This window comes from Harpia harpyja, chromosome 10 (assembly GCF_026419915.1).
Source record: "Harpia harpyja isolate bHarHar1 chromosome 10, bHarHar1 primary haplotype, whole genome shotgun sequence".
Classification (NCBI taxonomy): Eukaryota; Metazoa; Chordata; class Aves; order Accipitriformes; family Accipitridae; genus Harpia; species Harpia harpyja.
In genome coordinates, this window is record NC_068949.1 from 42,559,770 (window position 1) to 42,584,284 (window position 24,515).

At 42.3% G+C, this 24,515-nt stretch overlaps 1 protein-coding gene across 2 annotated transcripts in view; it reads left to right on the forward strand.

Annotated features, from left to right (window-relative positions):
- The window catches only part of LHPP (phospholysine phosphohistidine inorganic pyrophosphate phosphatase), a 90,741-nt gene that overhangs the window by 2,396 nt on the left and 63,830 nt on the right, over positions 1–24,515 (forward strand). For both annotated transcript variants that reach the window (XR_008237030.1, XM_052800113.1), the window contains exons 2-5: positions 11,491–11,678; positions 12,441–12,594; positions 16,285–16,348; positions 17,536–17,628. Coding sequence is in view for 1 of the 2 variants with exons in the window: in XM_052800113.1 (XP_052656073.1) it covers positions 11,491–11,678; positions 12,441–12,594; positions 16,285–16,348; positions 17,536–17,628 (499 nt within the window). In the remaining variant the exon portion in view is untranslated. The remainder of the gene's footprint in view (positions 1–11,490; positions 11,679–12,440; positions 12,595–16,284; positions 16,349–17,535; positions 17,629–24,515) is intronic.

Consider the following 24,515-nt stretch of genomic DNA (forward strand, 5'->3'; position numbering starts at 1 on the left):
AGATGCTTTTGATGTATTGGTTTTTTTCTCCTAGGTATTTTCTGTCAGGTTGCAGGCTGTTATTTAATACCTTTTACCACTGCATTTGCTGAAACCGCCCATATGGAGGCAACGTAAACTGCAGTTTAATTTACAGCAATGTCAGTGATATGCTAATGAAACAACAGTAAAACTCTGGCCTTGGGCTAAACGTAAGATATTGCGGGCTTCCTTTTGAAATACTGGAAACGTCTAAGCCCTTGTTCCTTGTTAGGGATTTCTGCGACTCGGTAGCTAATCTGACCTGTCTGCCTCTCTGACCTGGAGGGGCGTGCAGGGGTCTTCGAGGTGGGTTTGGAGAAGCAATCCAACAACAGGCTTCCAAGCGCTGCACTGGGAAAGTCGATCTCGTTTGGGCAGGATCTGGTGAGCGTCAGCAGGTGTGTGCCGTGCTGTGTCCACCGTGCTGCACGGGGAGGTGACACGCTGCACTGCTTCGTGGGCTGCCGTGGGGCTTCTCTGCAGCTCTGTGCACGAGGTTTGTTTCCAAGGGAGCATGCTGGGAGCATGATGGTTGTTTTTAGCATGTGAGGGCTCCGAGCAGTTTCATGTCAATAAGCAATGGAGAAGTGGTGGTGATAGCTGTGGAAACTGGGGACAGCAGAAGTGAGTATAGAAAAGTGCCAGGAAAGAAAAAAAAAAAAACCTAACCCAAAACATTTTGTTCAGGTCATTCAATGTAAGTGGTTAAGAATAATCATTTTCCTTGGGTAAAGTCAAGTAGCCTTATTTATCTGCCTATTAGGTTGGTAATTGTTCTAGCTCACACCATTTAAAATCTTTATTGACTCATTATCCTATTGCCAGTTGGTCATTAATATTTGTGTCTGCGTCATAGTACAGCTCAGTGGTTTCAAGCAGATGGATTAAAGCTAAAAGCAGCTCTTTTTTTTAATTAATTCATTTTTGTATCAATTAAAAAGTCATTATTGCAAATAGCTAGGAACTTTATAATTAATTCAAATTGATATGGTCTTTTGCTGAAAGAGATGCCTAAAATCTTTTAGTGCATATATATGTCCAATAGGAGTCTTAAATACCATTTTGATAATTCATACTACAGATATGGTCTCATAATATGACAGCTGACGTGTTCTCTTCAGATTGTCTTGCTACATCATCTCCCACACCATTACAGCAATTAACTTTGTGTAACAACATATAGTACACACCAATAAAAATCGTAAGTAAACATTTTCATTTGCGGTTGGTTTCATATGACTGAAGCCATTTCGACTCCTTAAGTTTGCTGCATTATTTTTCTTGTTTTCAGCCAAATTCTGCTATGCAGTTATTTGAGTTAATATTTGAGAGAGTAGCGATGTAATTTGTGCCAGCAGAATTTGGCCCGTTTTATGTTTATGATGGCTGGGGGGGTGGGAGGGTGGTTCTCTCTTGTTTGTTTGTTTTTAGCTAGCAGTAGAGTCAGGTGAAGCAGAAAAATGACCAAAGCAGCTGATGGGTACTGAAACATCCTGACCAAGATGACATTCAGTTACACACTTCAGTTACATACTTCCCAGTGCCGTAGAGTCCCTCCTGAGGAAAGCGTCAGTAGTCACTATCCAAGTTGTTATAACTTGTGATGAAACACCAAGTGTTACAACTGGGAATGCTTTATTTATTGCTAATGTACCTGCATCTCTGATAAATTTTACCTGTGAAATACCTTAGGATTCAGTATGCACTGAAAGGGAACTGGTGAATCGGAGGCTGAAAAGATGAACCGCAGAAGTATTTGTTGTACAGAGCAGACCTCCTTCTGCACTCCAGTAATGAATGACAAGGTGAATCCGGATCCTTCTTGTTACTCGGCCCAACTATGGCAGACGGGCACCCATGTGCCTAAGGGCATTGGCACCCCTGGTTTAACCCAGAAGCCAGGGTGCCAGGAATGTCATTAAATCCACTGGGCACTATTGTTGTTAACTTTAGGTGGGGATATTGGAGTGGTGGATGACTAGAAGATCCAAAAGCAACTTCATAAGATGATTTGGCCCTTTAAAACTTTTAATCCATAACATTTCTTGATTGTTTAGTTTACCGTAGTATATGTTTGTTGTTGTTTTAAAAAAATCCTTATAACAGAATTAAATAAAACGCATCTCTTCTGAGTGCATGCAGTTAACTGGCAGACGCTGTGGAGCAGATCAGAAAGCCTACGGACAAGATCAGAAGGCCCATCTGTGACTTAAAGGCTTCTTCTGGAGCCAGCCTTAACAGTGCCTCTGTACTGTGCTGTTGTTGTCTTAATTGATTTACACAGCATTGACGCGAGGTGAGCTATTCGCTTTTTATCTTACAAATAGCAGGGAGCTGGTCTCTTACAAGACAGAAGGTGGTTAAACATCCATAAAAGATGCTCTGCCTGTGCTCTGTTATTTGCATTTACAGCTGTGTGCTGATAGTGTGCCTATTAGCATATCCATATGAAAAGCACACAGTAGTTGGACATTTACAACATCCTGTTGTTTGGCCAGTATAGTGCATCTGTTAGCACAACTTTCTACAGAGTTCTTTAAAAGAGCAACGGAAATCTGGGGAGCAGGGAGGCTGTGGAGCAGCTGGACAGTCGTGTTAAAATAAAATACCTGGAGAGTCTAACAAGGCGAGGATTGCGAGGAGAACAAGTGAAACTGGAACCGTAAAGCAATTCAGCATGCGGGGGTTCGAGTGGGACAGTTGTGAGTTTACAAAGAGCCATCTGAAAGTGTGTGTAGGACAAGGAGTAGGAAATCTTTGTTGTCATGGAAGATAACGAAGCATGGCTTAGCACAGTCTGTGCAGATGTTCAAAGTTTCAAGGCTTGCTATGCCTTCGCGACATGTGATAGCAAAGGAGTTGTTCCTCCTAGAAAGAGACTTTCACATAAACTATACAAACTCTTGTGTAAATATCTGTTCATTTGTCTTTGCAGTTAACTCTCTTTGCACTTTCTATCCATGGATCCCAAAGAAGGGTAGGTGTCACCTGCCCTTTCTGAAGCAGCAGAGACACAAAAAGACGAAGCAGTTCTGTATTGTCATGTAGCTGTTCACTGGCAGAGCCAGGACGAGATCCAGGAATTGATCCTCAGTGGGTGTAGAGTTGTCACAGCTCCGCTTTAGTCTGTAACATCAGCTATGGCCTCAGTTTTCTGAAGGCAGTGGACCTTCCTAACCTATATTTCCTTTCCTAATCAGCAAGGTTCGTTATTTTTTTTAAAAAATATCTGTGTCCCTGAAGTTGTGGGTACTCCAAGTGCTGTTTGCACAAATTGCATGAGTAAGTGCTTACACATTTGGAATTTAAACATCATTAACCTTTAGGGTCTTGAGCTACTTACTGTCCATCAGCAGGATTACATGCCATACAAATATTTACCAATAAAGAATAATAGCAGCTACTACAGTGATATCTACTACCTAATGGTACTTGTTTGCCCACTACCTGATACTGATTAATCCCTGAAGTGGATGAACAGCCCTCTACCTAGTTCTGTGCTTTATTTAGAACTTGAGACTTGTCTCAGTTTACCACTGTGGTAGTTTTTTTTTCCCTGTCTTTCATGCTTGGTGAACTCAGTCTGGAATCTTAGAACTGAGCCTGATTCTTTGCATATCGTCAGCAGTATTGCCATTCAGATTCCATGCTGTCTTTGCAAGTGATGTGCTGGAATTAGTTGTCGATTGCTTCCCGATTAAAATCACACCAAGTTTTTTGGAATGCAACTTGGTCTTTGAGCTATTGCAATGAAATAATATGGTATTTTCTAAAGTAGGTAAGCAGAGGGTGTGAGAGTGAATTCTTTCTCTATAAAATAGGCTAAGTGAAACCTTTTGGCAATTTACTTTCTTTTTCTGAGAAAGAGAATTCATTAGTTACAAACTGGTGCTGCTTGTATACAAAGTAAGAATTCGACCGTGACAAAGATAACTTGGTTTTGACTGAAATTTTAATGGAATAATTAGTAGCTTCAGAGGCAAAACCCCTAACTGCTTTTAGCACAAAATGAAAGCTATTGGAGTGTGATTAATTATATTATCCATAAAATGTTTTGCTTAATGCAAATAGATACATTCCAGACCTGTTCATGCTAACTGCATCCCCAATGTTCAGATTTTTTTCTTGACAGCTCCAAAGTGGAGCATTACCAAGTATTTAAAGTATACCAGAGTTTTATTTTGTTACAAAATACACCCATATGTTTGAATTGTACTTGGTTTTGTGTTGCTGCGATATGACAATCAGCCAGCTACTACAAGACGAAGTGAGAAGTCCTGACTCAGTTTCTGCAGTGTGGTTAAAGTCTGGGACTGCTAGGTGTAATACTTTAAGCGAATTTGGAAACCTGCAGCGATTAAATGCATCTTGTTGCTGAACATAATGGACCGGAAAGATTTTTCTTATATTCTGCTTTGTGCTTCCTTTCTGCGGATTCACTTCAAAAGCATGTATTATTTCTATTAAATGCTTAATTCTAGATTTCACTGTTGTGGCATATTGTTGTCTACAAATCTGTAGAAAATCTTTTGTCTATTCTTCTGTTCAGGCAGGTGGAATATGATTTGTAGTATCGGGTAATTTATTCAGTAATTCTGGCATCCAGCTGTATTCGGTGGTCAGAGAGGCAGCCTTGTAGGGAATTCAGGACAAGATGGACTTTGTGTTTGTTTTGGTTTACAACTTCCAGTATTTATTTCTACCTCTGAAAAATTCTGAGTTATTAAAGTACCTAAATAAAGGCATTGGTAGGTTTCTAAAGTTTACTTTGAACTACAGTTTAATGATTTTTCAGTTTTTGCTGTCAAACAGTGTCTCAAAGTGGTATTTCCAGAGTCTTTAGCTTTATAATGGTACCTTTTCTTGTTTCACCCTTGCCCACCCTTAAATAACATTGGCCTCTTTTCTTGTGGCTCCTTCATATATGCCTATTAATCTGCCTTCATTCCTGTTCAAAGGTAATGCCCTCCTATTTTTTAATCCCTTTTGCAATCCCTCTTTTGGATTCCCTCCAAATGATCCACTTCTATATATAGAGAGGTGAGCCATATGGGTCTGGAGAGGAAATTGTGCTCGTGAGATAGCAGATGTAGCGATGAGTTTCAGGCACAAGAATGTAAGGGAGAGTGGGGCCAAAAAGTGCTGTATGTAAGGATTTGTCAGGCCAGCCTTGCTATGTGGAGCAGAAAGCTAGACCACCAGAGAACAGGAGCTTTAATGAGCTTGGCTGTACTCAGGACCAATGACAGGACATCAGTGAATGGAAACACCAGGAGATCAGGGGACAAAAGTAGCATCAGAAATGCGACACCAAGATTTAAGCAGTTTGGACATACTGTAAGGATGGCAGAAGTCAGAGGAATGGAAAGGTTTGGACACCGGGATAGAGAAGGAACAACCAGAAAACAAGCCAAGGTTGCTGTGTCACAGGAGTGTGCGTGGGGTTTCATCCACAGTCCTCTGATCTCGTCACACCCGGCGAGCAAAACACCGGGAAGTTCAGTGTTTCGGTGGAATTGGGAGGCTTGTGCTGTAAAAACTGGCCAAATGAACTAAGGATGGAGAAAGGCTTTTGTGGCTGGCCTCCTTCAGACTTTTGAAATAATGATTTTGCTTGGTGTTTTTTCAGAAGCTGAAATTAAAAGATGAACAATGCTTGCTGCTGAAATAGCACGAATGCAGATTTGCAGAGAAAGCATAATATATTATTGCCACAAATACACTTTTTAAGCAGAGTGCACATAAAGCAGAGCGAATGTACTCCCCACACACAGGCATTTCCACAGCTAGACCCCAGAAGGGGTTATCGCTTTCAGCCAACGCTGAGCTGGAAAACCCTTTTGCATCCTCTTCTCAGGTGTGTGTGCTGCTCTGGCAGCCGGAGGTCCTCCTGGGAAAAGCCTGCAAGATCAGGCCCAGGATTTGCATTAATTTGGAAATGTAACATAGTCTGACACTTCAAGATGTAACCTGTTCATCGCAGGGGCTAGAAGAGGGGTTTTGCCTTCTGTGTAGAGCAGTGTGTGACTTGCTAGGTGCGTGACTCCCCGGCAGTGGCAGGGCCAGCCAGGGAGGCTTTTGTGGGCAATGGAAAGACATCCCATTGCCTGCTAGTCAGCAGTGTCTGAAGGCACGGAAGGTTTTGATACCTCCCTTTGTCGTGATCACTCACCATTTTGTGGTCTGGATGAGATTTTACCCACCATTACGCAGGCTGTTGAGGACTAGTACTGATCTCTTCTTGCAAAACCATTTTAATTCGTTGTTTTGAGTGCATTTTTTAGACGCTGGCTAAAATCACATCATGTGCTGTGGTTCTCCATCAGCCAGGCAGGCTAAAGGAGTGGTATAAATTTCTGCTCTTTTCAAACACTTTCTTCTGTATTGACCTTGAAACTAGGCAAGTCATTTCTACTTTTGACCATTACGTTCCGTTTGTTCTTGGCTCGGTTTCATCTCCTCTTGACAGGAGAAGTTCTACCTGTAGCACCAGCACCCTGGCCCTTGCAGAGGGCAGTAAGCAAACATTAGCCCTGCCCAGGTGGGAGGACGGCATTCCTGCACAAGTCCTGGTTTTACTTTATTGTTTGGTTGCAGGTAGATAACTCTCCGGTACTGTTATTTCCCTGTGTTTCAGAGATGGTATTAGAGTGCTGACAAGTTTACACTGAAGCACACTGGTATTCGTCCGCTGATGCAAAAGAGTCAAATAGCATAAGTGCTTAGCACGCTTTCTTTTCTTCTAAATTAAAAAAAAAACAAAAAAAAAACAAACCTCTGAAAAACCAAAAAGCAGGATGAAAAGCCAGTTCTGGAAATCTCATAACCAGTGCTCTTCGAGACCCCTTTGAAGTTGGCGTTGGACAGTTGCCAAGCTCAGGCTTGTTGTCTCTTCCAGGGTTTTGCTTTCTGCCCCCCTGCCTGTCTGCACAGGACCTGCTGGCAGGACTCTCCTTCTGCTCCCCTGGTAGGAAAAACCCTCACTGCAAAAGAGAGTGGTCAAAGATGGGAAGTCTGAAGTTTAGCCTTATGCCGTGTCCTTAGTTGCTTCTGCCATGTGCAGGACAATGAATTTAAGAAGGAGTGATGGCTTCCAGCTTAGATTCCGGAGCCATTTCTTTTCCTATGGGTGTCACAACCTTTACATCATCTGAAAGAAGAGTTTTTGTGTTTTATACGCCCAAAGACTGCCCGTTAAGGTTGGCAAGGGCGGTTGGTTAAGTCTGCACAAGGTCAGTCAGGATGTCTAATAATTGTCCTAACACTTTACCTGTTATGGAACAATAATGAGAGTTTTTTCATTATTTTCGGGTGAGTGAACCTGGCAGATGCTGACAGCCAGCAGATGTGTAAAGTTCGAGGTGATTTGTAAGGGACCGGCTCATCTGACGCACGGTAATTGCATTGTGGGACATTGTCACTCAGCGTCGTGTCCTGCTCCGGCAGAACGAGGTAAAGGTCAGTTCAAAGAGCTGGCGTAGCGTGAGGGGCAGCTCGGGGCTGAAATTAAAAACCTCATTTCCATCTCTCCCCTATATGTGTGCTCATGGTGTGCCCAGAGCCAGGTGGATACCCTGGTTCTAGATTTAGGGATTGTTTTGGCAACTGAGCGGTTGTTTCGGTCTGGACTGGGTTTAAATGCCTCCTCTAGTAAGGCTTAGAAAAAAATCTCCTTACCCACCTGTTGGTGTGTTAGTTCAGTGCTCATCTGTCCGCTTATAATTTTGGGCTTGGAAGTTTCTTTTGTGACTTGTTCCTTTGCTTTCAGCGCCTGTGTGCCGTGGCAGCTCCCCGGGCAACCAGTGCCTGCTCTGCCAGCACAGCCAGCTCTGGCAGCGGAGCCTGTGTGGCACACAGCTGGAGGGGTGCAATTGGACTTTTCGTCTGTTCCCTGCTACCCTGCGCGCTCTGCCGTCCTCCCTAGAGGGGCTCTGACAAGTTTCTTTTTCTGCAGAGATGCTTTTAGCCGAGTTTGCCATTTGTGACACCCTGAAAAATCAGAAGCTTCTCTCCCTTCACGCCTAGCTCCCCGCACGCAGGTGAAGTTCAAGTTCCCCCGTTCCTGTTCGTGGGCATTAGGAGTGGTATGAGCAGTCATGTTGGAAACAGAGTGGATTTGTCTGACGGTGAGCCTGTTGATGGCCCCGAACGGGGAGCGAGAGGCAACCTTGGGATGTCTGCAGCTAGCCGGACCATGCAGAGTCCCCGCAGTATGGAGCGCAGTGCTGCCTGTCCGTGTGCTCGGCTTGCGCTCTAATCAGAATTGATTTCTGGTGCTTCTGGAGTTTGAGTGGGATCTTTATCACGGCCATGATGAATGAAAGTCAGCTGAAGCTCTGATTGACTGGGTTTCCTGGGTGTGCCTGCGCTTCTGTAATATAGATGCTGATAAATCTGTAATATGCTCAAGATCTTGATAAAATGTGTGTTGTGTATTTCATCTGCTGTTGCCTCATTCTTCTGTACTTGCAGGTATCTAATCCCTTGCTCTTTATCTTATAAAGCATCACATTACAGATTTTGTTCTTTCTTCTCCTAACATCCTCATACTTGCCGGCACTAGAAATTGCAGTAACTTGCTCTGCACGTGCTTCTTAAAATGTGAACGCTGGTGGCTGGGTCAGCTCAGTAGCTCGAGGTTTCCCGTTAAGCTGGCCAGCTTAGCAGCCGTGCCCCCAGTGCAGTATAGACTCACTGTGTGAAGCATCTCGCCTCTGTCAGAGACCTTCAAGCCATCTCTTTTAGTTTCTCCTGGTACAAAACCTGACCATGAAAACCGAAGGAGAGTTTTGCTGTAAACACGAGCAGAGCCAGGATTTCCCCCATGTAGAGCTGTTGTTGAAAGCTCTCCCTAATTATTTAAGCTCTGAGTTAATAGTTGTTTGCTGATGTGTGCTGGCCTGCAGGCTCCGCTAACAGTCCCCGTGCTGAGCATCGAAGGGTGGATTCGTCCCATTGTGTGTGTAATCATGCACGTACTGGTGAGTGTGACTGTACTGTACAAGAATTTGGCGGAGAGCTAGCAGAGGGGCTTTTTAGAGATGCTAACTGTGAAGGAGAAAGTAGCTTTTCATTGAAAAGGTATTTTTGTAGAAATAAGTCTTCTCTGGAGTTCTTGATCATTTTTCTTTTGTTTAGTGTTCCAGGATATTTTTGAGACTCCTTTTCATGTTTCACCAGAGGACTCCCATTTTCTGACTGGCTGGGCCTATCCTTGCCTGATCCTAAGCATTTACTGAGCTCATTTGTTGAGGTGGTAATTGCTGGCGGCCACGAAGGCGTAAAGCAGTCCAGGATGTGTCCATATTGCTTCTGCTTTCGTCAAGCCTTTCAGAAATGTAGCTCTGTTTTTCATCTAAAATTCTGAGAAGGAGGTTAAATTTGTAGTATAGGAAAACTGAGTCTTTGCTTTCACCAAGCTGACCCGTGAGGGTGCTTATTTGTCTGTGCAAGTCGGTGGTTAGTGTTGTTCCTGGATTCATTTCGTTGACCTTTAGGAAGAGAAAGAATAGATTCTTACTCAACAAATGTCTGCTTCCAGGCAGTCGTGAATCATTGGATTTTTTTCCTAAGAGTGTGCAGATAGGCTTTGCATTTAGAATAAGATTTTTTTAACCACGGCACACTCTATTAAAGTTTGTTATGTATCCAAATTACACTGCTTTGCTTTTTAACTACAGCTGAAACCGTGTTTCGAATAACAGATGTGGAATACTGTCATCCCACTGTCACACCAATTGTTCATTGTTCTGAGAAGGTCACATCATAATTCATTAACAATAATTATTCCCTGGGTACACCCTGCACTTCTTCACTCAATTGCTTCATTAACTTGTGAGTGAATCTCACATTCACTGCTCCAATCAATGAAGATATATTTATAATGTACAAGTGGATGCTATTAGTTACAATATATTAACTGCCTAATTTAAAATAGAAAAGCTATCTTTATGAAGGGCAATTAACCACTAAGTGTAATTGATAATTCACATACCTATGATTAGGAAAGACAAATAATAAGAAAGAAATGAATCACCAGCGTTACTGAAGAAGACACTGGCGTGCAGTTTTAATGAGCGGAAGGGGCTTTCTGGGTCAGGACCAGATTTCTAAGAATCCTTTGATGGAAAGTTCGTCACCGGATGCATTACCTCGAGGTGGTTTTGGTGTTTGCGCCAACCGATTGGGATCATCTTCCCTAGAAAAGGAACCCAGTGTGTTTTGTTGTCATGAGAGTCAGCGCAGGGGCTTTCCTAACAGAGAAGTCCTTTTTCATCCTAACACAAAGAAAAGTAATAATATTTTAATAAGAATTTATAAGCCTAGCTCTGAACCTACCTAGGTATCCAAACCTGTATGAGCTCAGGTCCTCAAAGATAATTATGTACAAATTCACACTAAAATTGACAAAAATTAGGCATTTTAATATATTTGAGGAGCTAAGTGACAGTCCCTTCCTTTGGCAAATATTTAAAAAAAAATTGTGATACATTTTCAATGCTTCTGATTTTCCATGGCTGCTTTGAAACACATTGGTTCTCCAAATAGCTGACAACTCATCCTTGGAGAATAGGTCTTTTTGTGACATCCCCAGTAGGTCACCACAGCTTGGGTCAGGAAATAAAGCCGCTCAGAGGCAGAGGACTTGCACGGGATTGCAGAGTACCAATCCACAGGAACCATGTCCTTGGCTCTGGGCACTTGGCGCCATGTTTTCTTCCCTTGAGAAGCCATTTGCCTGTAAACATTTATTAATGAATCGGTTGAAGTACCATATTTTTCAGGATTACCCATGAACTAACAGCACAGGTGTTTTATGAGAGATTAAATGACGAATGTAACTGAAGCCACCCCAGTGTTGATATAAGCATCACTGCAGCTAGCTGGCTTCTTACCTGGAGTCTGCAGAAGTGCAAAGCCTTGCTGTTACCTCCAGCTAATCACTGCAGCAGGTGATCAGGAAGTGGAAAAGTGAAAATCCAAGTTAAAATGCTAATAGCCAGTGGTATCACACCAGCTACTGTACTCATGGCTGTGCAGTGCCTTCAGGTCATGTGTGATTACATCCATGGACCGGTTTAAAGAAAAGGAACTGGATTTGGGTTTTTTTGATGTGTAGAGGAGTGTGTGCCTGACAGACTGTGGTATTCTGGGGATGGTGGGCATCACCTGTGCTGTTCTATTCAGCTTAGCTCTCTGCTCCGGAAGGGCAGTTACCTGCTATGGCAGGGGGTCTACACATGAAAATTGCAGCTGTAGTGCCCAGAATCAATATTTTACATGTGTCTTGGTCACAGTAAGGGATCCTGCTCCTGTTCTGGAATATGCTCTTTGCATTTTTGCTGTAATTATCCAAGTTGGGGGTGGTGATGCCATGATGCATGCTGAGGCTTCAGTGGGACAGCAAAGCTGGTACTCTTAGCTCCTTTTCTATGTCTGGTTAACCCGTCTGTTGCTATTACTCAACAGGATCAAAGCATCTGGTCTGAAGCTGCGGTTCTGCACTAACGAAACCCAAGCGACCCGGGAGAAGTTTGTGAAGAAGCTCCAGGGCATGGGCTTTGACATCTCCGTGGATGAAGTCACTGCCCCAGCACCAGCAGCCTGCCGCATTTTGAAGGAGCGCAGCCTGAGGCCGCACTTGCTTGTGCACAACGGTGGGACACCGCTGCAGTAGATGCTGGGAGACATAGAGGGACACCCCAGAGAGATGCGGGCGTTTGCGATAGAGCAGTGAATTCCCATAGCTTGGGGGGGGAAGAGCTCCCAGCTGTTGTTTTCCTACAGGGAAAGCTTTTTCCTTAGTCATGAGACTCTGGAATAAACCATAGTGGTCTGGCCTGAGCGAGATCTCAATTGTGGCAGTGGTACAGGGAAGGCACAGAGTTGTGCTGAGGGTCAGCAAGTGCACAGAGGAGTCTGCTACTTAATAACAGAGACTAGAAGATAGGCGAGGTCTTCTGTAAGACATTACATTGTCTTTGTTATCATGCCAGAGGTTTTAAGTTTAAAGTGTTTTCTTCTGTAGGATGTGGGTACAGAGAAAGGAGGTGGATCCTGCCCTTGCTATTACACATTTTCATTCAGCTACCCAGGAGTTTGTCTCGGGTCTAGGTGCTTGGGTATAATGAGCTAAAATATAACTGAGACGTGGGTGACGGGAGCTAAGGCAAGGGTAGGAAATGGTTTATTTGGCTCTTTGTTGTAGGACAGATGAATAGCAGGATCTGGGCAGGACCAGAAGGGGTCTGAAGAACAGTTGATTGAGACTTGGATTTTTTTTAATTTTTTTTTTTTTTTAATGTGTCGGGGAATAAATGAAAGGAAACACAAATCTGGGAGAAAACCATCACTTCCAATGGCATTTGAAATGGTAAGGGATTTGTGGATTTTTTTTTTTTTTTTCCCTCCTTCTGTAGATCTCGTCCCTGAATTTGCTGAAATTGATAAAGCAAACCCAAACTGTGTGGTTATTGGAGATGCAGCAGAAAACTTCACCTATGCAAACCTTAATGAAGCTTTCCGAGTTCTGATTGGGATGGAGAAGCCTGTTTTGATTTCCCTTGGAAGAGGGTGAGTTAAGCACTTGTTTCTTCTTCAAGTCTCTGTATTTTTTAATTTCCCCCGGTGTCTTTGTACTTAATGGAGGCCAGATATTGGTGTGGGCATTCACAGTACCAATTTCTAAGCAGTTAATCTATGTGTCTGGACTGGGAGGCTGATGTGCTCAGATACCTGTCAATGAAGAGTCCTCAGTGGGTAATTCAGTCACCTATCTTGGCCTCCTGTCCTGAGTCACTTACTTATAGCCTTTCCAGGGGTGTAAGGGAAAACTGAGGTGATTACACTGAAACATGTCTCTAAAAGAAGGTGGTATGGATGCTCTCCATGAGCCACAGTTCAGCCCTGTGCTGATGCAGGATTGCAAAGGGCACTGGAAGCCACTGAACTTGCCATGCTGAATCCTCCAGTTGACTTTGAAAATAGTCATCAACAGTGTCTCTGTGCTGCTACAGCAGTGGGTGAGGCATCTCTCGAATTTCAGCTGTTGGTGATCTTTTTTCTGTAGACAGTGCAAATTAAGCAGTTGTGTGGATGTATTTCATTGATTGCTAGAGGGTGAGAGATGTAGCTGCTCTTCTGAGGAGGAATTGTAGCAGCTTTTAGAGAACCTGGAGACACCCTGGTGTATAAGGACAGCAAATGCCAGCCTCCAGTCCTTCAAAGTCAGCATTCAAGTGTGAGCTAGACCTTGATGAAACAATCCACATGTTTGCAGGTGGCAGTGGGAGTACTACTAAATAGCTGTAGTTTTGTAAGCCACTAGGAAAAGGACTTTTGTTGCTTTACGAGCAAGTCTGAGATCCTCTTAAAAAACCCATGGAGGTCATGGAGAATTTGGATTTTGATGTGTGCAAGTCCTAAGTGAATGAGTATTGCAAGAGGCCAGTAGGATTATAGGCACTGCTTGTCTTTTTGTCTCCGCCCCTGCAAGATCTCAGAGATGAGAACTGTTGGTTTAACTGCTGCGTGTAGCCATGTGTTCCTGTCTGAACTGTAAAGAAATGATTTTTAATAGTGAAAGAAATGCAAACCAAACAAAAAAAATCCAAGAGGTCGTGCTTGGATAAAGGGCTCTTGGTGTAGATTTGTGATGCAGTTTGATCTTCCAGCATCTTCAAGTTACTAATGGTGAGGACAATCAGGTGGTCCAAAAATTCCCTGTTTCAGCCAATAGTCAGCCAGGTTTCTTCTTCCAGGTTTGAATCCTGCCCACGTTTGTAGTAGCTGAGATGCGATACTAGATGTGACTAATGGCCTGTGTGACATAAATGACTCCTTGCTATTTGAGTGGTACTTAAAGATCCCGTCTCTGAAAGTTGGCATTAGCATCTCTGCAGGTTGATTCGTGTGTGTGAAACTGTTATACATAAGGGAATGCTTTCATGCTGGTGGCTTGAGAATTGCTATACATGAGGAATAAGAAGCCAGGAGAGTTTTTATTTGCTACTATAGAAACCCCACCAATTTAACAAAGTAGCTGAGATGCACAAACTCCACCCGAACTATGTTGGAGATGGGGGTAGATGTTCCTCTGGCTGCGAGTAAAGTGTGGTGGCCAAAAAGACCAAAGGGGAGAGCCCAAGGATATACTGAGAAATGGCTGGGCTGGTGTGTATGGCAAAGACCTGCAAACACAACTGTGCTTTTGAAGCGACAGATCAATTCTTTTGATAGTTTGAACATCAAAAGACATTTTTAATTGTTCTCTGAACATTAAAGGTAAATTCTAACTTCCTGCTTTCACATGCTGGTAAAATCCAGTCAGGGATTTTGAATGTTTTCCTAAAAACAATTCAGTTAGATGTAGTCTGAGTTTTTAAACAGGAGGTTATTAATGCCAGCACCGAGTAATGACAAATCCCAAAGGCCTTGAAGGAGTTATTCTTATCTGTTGTGCGATGTATGGGCTTAAAAAAGACTATGCATGTTTAGCTTGAGGAAACTGTAGTGACAACTTTTTTTCAGTGGTTCAATAGACCGTAATGGGCATGAAAACCCTTCTTAGTTTGTGGTTATTGATCCAGTTGAGTAGAACTTATCAGCGGGAAGGAACAGTTAAATCCATTGTGTTGCCTTACCTGACACTCACGCTCTGATCCTACAACATGGGCAAAAAATCCTTACTGTTTCTCAGTTAGAAGGACAAGAAGAAAATGTTGAACCAACAGCAGAATGGCTAATGTACGTAAAATAACCAAGTTCTGTGTTATGTAATACCATCTTTCAAAATGAAATACAGAATCAACCTTTGTTTAAGACTTGCAACGTGATCAATGCAAAAATGCCTTTGTACCCTGTGCATATAAAAGTATTTATTTATTTGGTCATTCATTGATGTAGACAGCTCTAAAACTGACTTGCTGATTTTGGGGGTTTTTTTAAATGCTATTTTTCATTTAAAAATATAGATTTTTTTGGATATTCTGAGCTCAGTTTTCACCATGAGCGTATTTTTTTTTAATGATTGATCATTTAGGTAATGTGAACCTGAGTTCTGAATGAGTTGCTCTGGTAGGTAAGTTCTCTGACTTGAGGAAGGGAGATTATAAATTGGATTAACTGTTCACCTAACTAGAAAAGCCTTGTTGATGCAAAGGGCCACATACAAAAACCAGCCACAAGCCAGCTTTGTTTTTAACATGCAGAATCAGTGTAATTGGGTGGACCTTAACAAGGTGCCTACCCTGGGCAAGTAGGTTGATTTTGGTTGAAGTTTTAGTTTATTCCATAGAAAACGAAAGTGTCAGAGTCACTGAAGCAGAATGCCCTCCTCCTGAAAATGGAGTGATTTACATTTAGCATCTGTTTTGGGCTGAGAGTGGGAATTGGCTTTGTAATTTCTTCTGTCATGCCACTGTCAGAAAATTAAGCTGTTTACGCTAGACTATAGAAGGTTAATGGCTGTTCTAGCAAAGGTCAAGTGGTCATTTTAAAGGGAGGCTGTGCTGAATAATCGAAAATGGCAGAAGGATAAGGCATAAAATCTTAACTGGCTGCTCATCCTACCTTTTTTTCCTGTCATATAGAAACCTGTCTTTGCTCTGATCAGGAGAGCTTGGAAGACCTGCCTTAATGTGAATTGCTATTCCAGAAAAACGCTGTAAAGATTCTAACTAATCTTATGAGCTTCATGGCAATAGGAACATTTTTAGAAGGAACAAAATTTAGCTTGAACGGCTTTCTTAGTCCTGATAAGCAGTGCCCTGCCTTTCCTCATGTGGGAGGCTGGTGACAAGCAATGATGGTCAACTGTTTGGGGTCCCTTTCCAGATATACTGAAGAAGGTGTTACAGCTGCTGGTTGGTGCCAGCCCTCATCTTGTATCTGCCAACGGGTCTCCATCACTGATTAAAGGAAGAGCAATGTAACTGCTGTCCTTTGCAAGCAGCTAGTACTCTGTGCAATAAAATACAGGCCGAGTTCATCCTTGATATAAGTTAGTTGAAATCCCTTTGAACCAGTGGAGTTGCGTCCCAGATGCCAGATGGGCATCCGGTCTGTGGTCTTTTCCCCAGCATTGCACAGTACTGAGCCTGTCTTTTACTTAATTCCTGGTGTTAAATTAAGGCTCCAGAGTTTATGATGACTTGACTTTTTGTTGCAGCCATATGGACATCTATATAGGCACAGAAATAATAAAATGTGGTTTCTTTGTATTTAACTGCCATTTCATTGGAACTTTATCACTTTCATTTCCAGACGCTACTATAAAGAAACCGATGGTCTGAAACTTGATGTTGGAGCATATATGAAGGCATTAGAGGTATTTTATAGCTTGCATTATGCTTACTCGCTCTGTGCACCTTGTTAAAAGGGTAACTGGTATAAATATGGGTCGTCTTCTGTAATTACTCACCTTGGTGGAGGAAGTTTCCACAGATTGAAACTCATCTGCTGCATTCTAAAGACGGGTGGATTCATTTGTTTTCTGGCTTCGTTCATTTTTTAAATTTTATTTAAAATGTGAACTTTTACCATTGTGGTACCTTTATTGGAAGTGAGGTCCTTGCAAGAAGGAGTCAGAAAAGAAAAACACGGAATATTGTCTGCAAGAAACCCAAGAAAAACTGAAGGTCCGTTTTATGTTTGGTGTAGTATTGTTAACGTAGCCCTTGCGCTTTACAGCAAAAGGCCTTTATTCAGCAAGACACTTAAGTGCAATCCTGTTTTTAAGCCTGATTAAATCAGTGCAGAACTGGAACCCACAGATAAGCCAACCTAAAGGTGAGAGAAGGAGAGAATCATTATGCTCCCTTTTAGAGGCTTGCAGAGATATAAAAAAATAAATGCAGAATGAATGCAGAGACTAAAGCAAAGTAGGGGAGTATACAAGTACAGAAGATAGCAGATATAATGTATGCTTGCTGCACATTCGTTTGTATCCATGTGAGTTTTGGGGAGAGCTTTTGCCTCCCAAAATAAGTTCAGGCTTCTAGTTGTATAGGAACAAGCTAGAAAGACCTTATTTATTCCATTTTTTCAGCATGCTACTGATATTTAGTTGCAGGAGAATAAAGCTTTTCAGCTCAGGCTGGTCACCTGAACCATTAAAAATATGCCAGATGGTTGAAGAAACCCTCTACATCTCTTAAGGCACTTCAGTACTTTTCATCATTTCATATGAAGGATATTTGCTACTTCTTTGAGAGTGATGCCCTGACAAAAATGAGCAATACTAGAACTGAGTCTGAAGACTGCTCTCATGATAGAGAAAGTAACAGATTTGTAACCTGACATGTTTCAGGAGGACTTTCTCTCCTGCCAGAGGACATAAAATGCTTCTGTTATCCAAATGCTCTGATATTGACCTTCACCTGCTAATCCATTGTGTTATTTAAGGGCAAAAATCAATAGTCACATACTTTTTATACAATTGACTGGACTTAGAGATGAACAAATCTTTTTCTGATCAGCATTTTTTGTGTGTGTCTCTCTTTTCTTTTTTTCCAGTATGCTTGTGATGTTCAAGCTGAGGTAGTGGGAAAACCAGCAAAAATGTTTTTTGAGTCAGCCTTAGCAGAAATGGGAGTTCCTCCACAGCAGGTAAGGTTTCTGATGCTGTGACCACTGGCTGTGCCATATAGTTATGCCCACTGATGCATTTTTTCTGGTTTGCTGTCTTTCACAGGAAGTTGTAGAAGAGGTTGAAGGGAATGTGGCCAGGGGGACATGGTAAACTTGGGGTGGATACACAAACGTTTTTTCCAAACCCAATGTGTTATACATGGGGCAGAGAAATATTTATATTCAGGATCTTCCTATGAATTACTCAAAAAGGAAAAGAAAAAATTGTTGAAAAAATGCTTCAGAGGGAAGAAGACCCATGTTTGCCTGTTCTATCAAATAATGTGAAGTAGACAAAAGAGAACTGACAGCCAAGAGGGTAAATGCTAGCAGGTGGGGACTTGTTGAATTTCCTCTGCCTTGTTCTTACTTCCTACTCTCCTGAAAGGCATGACATTATTTTCTCTGCTTTTTTGAGGGTTATTTTTGATTGCCTGCTATTTCCCTTTTCATTCCCTGTGTCCCTCTTTGTTCTGACTTGTGCCCTCCATACCTCTACCCAATTTAGAGTCTTCCATCTCTCCATTCTCTACTGTGGTTGCTCCTTCTACTTGTACTCTTGTGTTGTGCTTTCTTGTTCACCTTCCTCCCAAACCTTATAGTTCAAAAGAACATGCACTTCTGTTGTGAAATTCCTTTACTTGGAGGCTAAAGAAAACAATACAAAAGAATAAAAGTTAGGTTTCCCAAGGAATTATGGAAGATGATATGCCTCACAAGGTGAGAGGTGCCCCAATGCATGGTAGTCCGCTTGGTGACTGGAGGCTGCGGCATGGTGGAATTGCAGCCAAAATGTTATTTATTTCCTTTGGTGTCACACTACCTTTTTTTAATAAAAGGGAAAGGCAGAAATAAAATATTTTCTAATTTAGGTGAATGGGAAGCACTTACTGATCCCAAAATTCCTCCTGTGTTATTGGATTCATCAAGCTTTCCAGAAACACGCTGAACGTGCGATGCTCCCTGCTTACTTAGTACAGCCCATTTTTTTCTCTGCTCTGTAGTTGTGGCCAGATCCTCTTTATTGATTTGTTGTTATGTCACACAGGACATCAGGATGAGTATGAGATGACTCACAGACAGCAGTGAATTACAACGTAATAATTCCATCAGGAGGTTCTGGTGACATTATAAACAACAGGAGTGAAGTTTGGGTGGCTTGTAGTTCCCTAGAGCCTGGAGATGAAATTATGGCCCTGTAATTCAGTATGTGCTTGGGTTTTACTTTATTATAGAGTGGAGAGATGGAAAAGACCTAGTAGGCCATCTAATCTATCTCCTTCCCCGTGCAGGAGTGTTCCCTGCTCCACATTTATTAATGTTTTGTCCAGAGTAGTTTTCAGTGAGCCAAACAACTGGGCTTCTGTAAGTACACTAGGGACAGTGCTCACAGACGAGTAGGTCTTGTGGGCAGGCAGCTTTTTCTGAGATTCATTGGGATACTTCCTTTTTAAACTGCATCTCCTTATTTCTAGTTTTATTCCAGGTAACAACCAAAATAACTGCTTGCCTTCCTGGATATTTTCTCCCTCCAATTACCTCCAGACTTGTTATCATTGCAGTAGTTGTCTCTTACTAAAACTGCGTGTTTAGTTCTCAGCAGCTTCCCTTGTGATTTGGTCCCTCTGCACGCTAACCCGCTGTGGTGCTCTTTTCTGTACTCCCTTCAGTTTGTCAATATCTTCCTAGTAACAAGATAGCTCAGCCTGAACATAATATCCCAGGCACAGCCATGGCAATTATTCAATCCATTCATCCAACCAACAAACCAAAAAATCCATTTGAGACACAGAGTGGCATTTGAAGAAGTGGCTGGAAAAAAGAACAAAGAAAAAAAAACAAACCAGAGCCCTTGGATACTGTTTGTCTAATCAGAGGCATGGTTTGTGTTTCCTTTCTGCTTATGTCATAAATGATCGATGCATAGGAGTTGGAGGGAAGAGGGGTTTGGGGGGTTTTTTATCCTTGTGGCCCTGTGTAGTGGCATTGCTTGCCCTCTTCCATAGGCAGGATGGTGCGGTTGTCCTCAGACACTGTTTTGCCCAGCTCGCGGTATGCTGAGACCGTGTCAGCCCCTGGCACCAAGGGAGGGTATCATTACAGGGATGCGACAGGACACCAGAACTTCTGTCTCAAAAACTTTGCTCCAGGGAACAAAGTTTGGTATAATGCATCACCAAGCTGGCAAAAATGGTCGCATAGGGTGAGCCTCGGTGAGTGGTTCCTATCGACTTCAAGAGGATTTGTTTTGGGGATGGAAAAGCAGTAATAGTCCCCAGCAGAGACTACTATTTATTCACTCTCTGCTATTTGCCAGATATTCATAGTGCTACTAGTGACTAACTTCATATTTTGACACAGATTTTTTTCTGTATAGTTTCTAGTGTTAAATGCCATCAATTTGTTGTAGTCATATGTCTAGTCTGTAGGTGTAATTTTTTGTATTCAGAGAGATTTGAGATGAAGGGAGTATGTGCCTAACCAAGGAGGAGCACAGTAGACACCACTGCATAATGGCACCAGTCACTCCGTGCTTTGACTAGGCCAGGTTGGATGGGGCTTTGAGCAACCTGGTCTAGTGGAAGGTGTCCCTGTCCATGGCAGGGGGGCTGGAACCAGATGATCTTTAAGGTCCCTTCCAATCCAAACCATTCTATGATTCTATGATGATTGGAAAAAATAGTCCATGCTGCTGGAGTTAAAACCTGGATCATGATGCACATGTGTAGGAGGAAGAAATTGCAGCAAACTACCTTAATTCTGACAGATTTTCTTAACTTTTGAGTGCTTGACCTTGCAACTTAATGTTCTTTTGAGAAGAATTTGTAGGTTGTTTTAGTTCATCACATATAATATTAACTCAGTATATGCAGTGCAGTGAGTTCCTTATGAATGCACTGTATTACATTTTAATCTGTCTCCTGAATGAGCTATACTTCTCTGCATTTGTAATGACGTGAAAAGGACTGGTTTTACTTGCCTTTACTTTTATAAAATGTTTGCCAATAATTTATTCCACCTGTGGAATGCATTTAATCCATACCATCATTAAACCATTTTAGATGAGCTGTGCTTTTGAAAACATACTACAATTTTCTTTCACTTGACTTTTAATGAAAAATACCTTTTTAATAAAGCTGTCTCACCACAGTAATTCTAGACAGTGGCAAATCTTAAATTTCTCAAGCTGCTTTAATCAATAAAGTTATCACCAGTCGTTTCCCTTGATAACTGCTTCTTACCGAGACCCTGACTTTGCCTTCTGCTGCTGAGATGTTTTCAACCTGCACTTAGAATAGGAGGAACTCCCCAAAGTCCAATTTTCATTTTAACCTTTCCTCAATGGCCTAGAAATAACAGATTGCCGGTATTACTTTAATAGATTGGAAATTTAAACCTCTTAGAGGTAACCAGACCTATCTTACGATTCAGTAATATGACAAAGAATAACACATCTTAAAGGTTACTGAAATGCCTAATTCATGTGTTTTAAGGCAGCTGTAACAGTGGATGATTTTTACAGCTTTACAATAAAACCTAAATAATGTTAAGGTTCTGGTAGTTTTATATAATCATAAAAAGTTCTCTCTGTAGCAAATTGTCCTGCTTTAATGGGAGTTATGACAGGTCATACTGGAGTGCATAAACTACTGGTAGTTAACCAATTCCCATTTCTGCCACCTGCAAGTCTCAGGTGGGAGTTAGTGGCGCATGAGAGCAGAGGGAGGTCACCCCGAGAGTGGCATGTACCGTGCTGGCATCCCCTCCCTGCTCACTGGCCACGACGGGGGAAGGTTTTCCATGTCAGATGGAAGAGTTAAGTGCCCAAGTGAAGCTTCAAGTCCTGCTGAAAGCTTATTGAAACCTGGCTGGCCCTGCAGCCTTTGGAAATCTGCCCTGGAGGTTTAATGTATTTCTTTGTTTCACCTGCCTTGTTGTACACTTTCTCCCAGATCAGAGGCCACATGTGACGCCCTCTGTGTGTTTGATGTTTGCACAGCCAGTAGTTCTGAGACAGAAACATAATTAACAATAATATGGGATCATATAATATATCATATTAACAATAATATGGGCCAAGGAGAATAGGGAGAAAAGTAAATGCATCGTATTTCTTGTGTAAAGAAGTTTAATACATTAATCAAGATTTTGTATGTAAGCTTTATTTCCTCATGTCCCTGGCACATTTAGCTTGATTAAGGTTATTAAGCCTGTAGCAAAAATCTGTTTAGGCATAAATATGTTTGACTGTAGAAGCATTCACTGTGTTAAATATTCCGTTGAAGTTAGCACACTTCCTTTTGTGCATCTCTCTGCATCTTCCATAGACTTCAGCCTCTGAAATATTGTACCTGAGCTTGTCCTAGTAAACACTGCATTGCAACACAAGCATAGCTAGGTAGTACAGAAATTGTTGTCTTTCTGCCTCATTCATTTTCTTACTCCATGATTCTTTTTCTGATAAAACATTTTTCTGTGATTTTAGTGAATACTAAAACTCTGTTTGCAGGGAAAAGATACGCAAGGTTCCCATTCACCACCCTACCAGCATCTCTGAAAGCTTATTAGTGTTGGCTGCTTCTGTGGGTAAAAGAGGAGTCAGTCCCCACCTCCATTCAGCTCTGGGTCTGTGGGTAAAAGAGGAGTCAGTCCCCACCTCCATTCAGCTCTGGGTCTGTGGCTCTGACAACACCAGTAGGATTGCTGACCGTGATGGTGATCTCTGTGCCACAGACGTTTGTCCAGTGGGGATTATATTGTGCCTTCCCACCCCCAAATTCTTGGAGGTCATGTTCATCTCCTCCGTTATCACTGCCCATCTGGGTTGAGTTTGATGGGGGCTCTTCAAGAGCAGTGGTTTCACTCTGCTTTGGCACACGTGTGCTTTATTTACTGGATGTGTACAACCACGCACACCATCTCTCACCAGCCATATGGTTTAGGAAAATATAAATGACACCCATCTTAGTTCTTTGATGATTTGTCTTAAAACCAGAGAGACTGACTCACTGCATTTTTGCCCTTCTTTTTAGTAAATATTTAGCCAATCTAAGAAAAGTAACTTCCGCAGAATAATTGAGCAGATTAATGGTGTGATCCCTGTGTAAAATGTGAACACGAATGGGGATCTTTTAATTCTTGCTTTCAGTGGGTATGTGACCTTTCAGTTTTATATCTTTCTCTCTGTTCTTACCATATTGCAGTCAGAGAGGAAGTTAAACCCAGGTTTGACAGGTAGAGTTTTTTTATTTCCCTTGACAGTGCACCTTTTGACCTCTATCTTCTTGCCAATGATTTTTTAAATCCTAAATGATTTGGGAGTAATTGCTCCTCCTTTAGTGATTATTGCCCTTCACCGATAGTAAATCTGTGAAATCCCCGGGGGCCGGAGTACATTTTTGTATGCGTATGCCACAAGCTGGCCCGGACAGGCATCGCTGCTCATCTGCAGCTGCACTTGGAGAGCTGCTGGGCATCTTGCAGGAAAACTTACCTGGATGGGGTAAAATACAGCCCTGACAAACAAGCGAGTGCTTGGTGGGCTGTTCCGCTCTGCCCTTTCCTGTTTTCAGAGGAATTTCATTTTTAGGGTTTTGAGAACCCAGGACTGAAATTGGCTTTAATTCAGAAATCTCATCCTGAATGTCTGGGTTCAGGCTGAGCAAGGGTGTGCAGGTGGCAGAGGGCAGGTCTGCTCCTGGGGTCCCCCCTGCAGCTGTTCCCTGTCTGCCCTCGGGAGGTGTTGGAAGGAATTTTATAAGAAGAGGGGATTATAAACTATTAAAGCCAGTGGTTGAGAATGATTAAATATCTCAAAGCAGCCTGGGGGGGAAATTGGTAATGGTAGTTGGCTGGGAGCAGTGTTGCCAGGTTCTTTGCAGCTCTGCAGGTAACAGTGGGATTATTGTGTTTTCTCATTTGTCTATACATGCTTTATTTATTAATTACTTAAAATTAGCCCATCATTTTCTCCCCATTTCATACTGGATTGCTTGTTTGGAGGAGTGGTAAGGAAAGGTGAACTGTCTACAAGGAAGGCATCTTATTAGGAACGCACGCGTTTCCATGAGCAGAGTGGATAAGGTAAACAGTCCAATAATGAAAGGGTAGAAAAGACTGAGCCCTCCATTGTCTGGTGGCTTTGAAGCGGTTTGTGAGCAGAGAGCTGGAAAGGCAGAGCTACCTGTCCCAAAGCCTGCTGCTGCTCCTTCCCTGTGGGTATGTTCTCCCCAGCTCTGACCCTTTTGTCACAAGTCCTTATGTTTTTCTGCTCCTTAAAGGAGCTCTCAAAGCCTAGCCACAGCGGTGATTCTTCTAGGCAGAATGAAGCACGGGTGGGCATGTATAAACTGTTTCAAAATAAACTACTTCAGTGTGGTACCAGACAAATGAGCCTTGACTTGAGAGGGCATCCTATTACATCCCATCACCTGAGGGAAGATGATCATCCCTCACGTGAACAGTATTAAAAAACAACATGGAAGATAGACTGGGCTGGTAACTAGTCTATATAATCTTGCACACCGCACCTGATGCGTTACTCAAAAGAGGATTTAGTTTTTATCAGCTGAAGCTGTTCCAGATATACGTGTTGATAGCTCAGTTTGGTTTATGAATGCTCTCAGAAAATCTTCTGTTCATTTGCAGCTTTAGGTATATCCTGAGATTTCCTTTACATGCTATGTAATAAGTGGGAGAAGATTCTGTGGTAGTTAGATTATTAATAAAAATAGCTCTGGAGCTTTAGTATTTTTAGACTTCTTCAATATGTATGATTTAGTCCTGCCCAGCAGACTGCTTACAGAGTGGGAACCAAAGTGTGGGTGACACAGAAGATGAACTGGCTCTTGTACGGTTGCATGCTA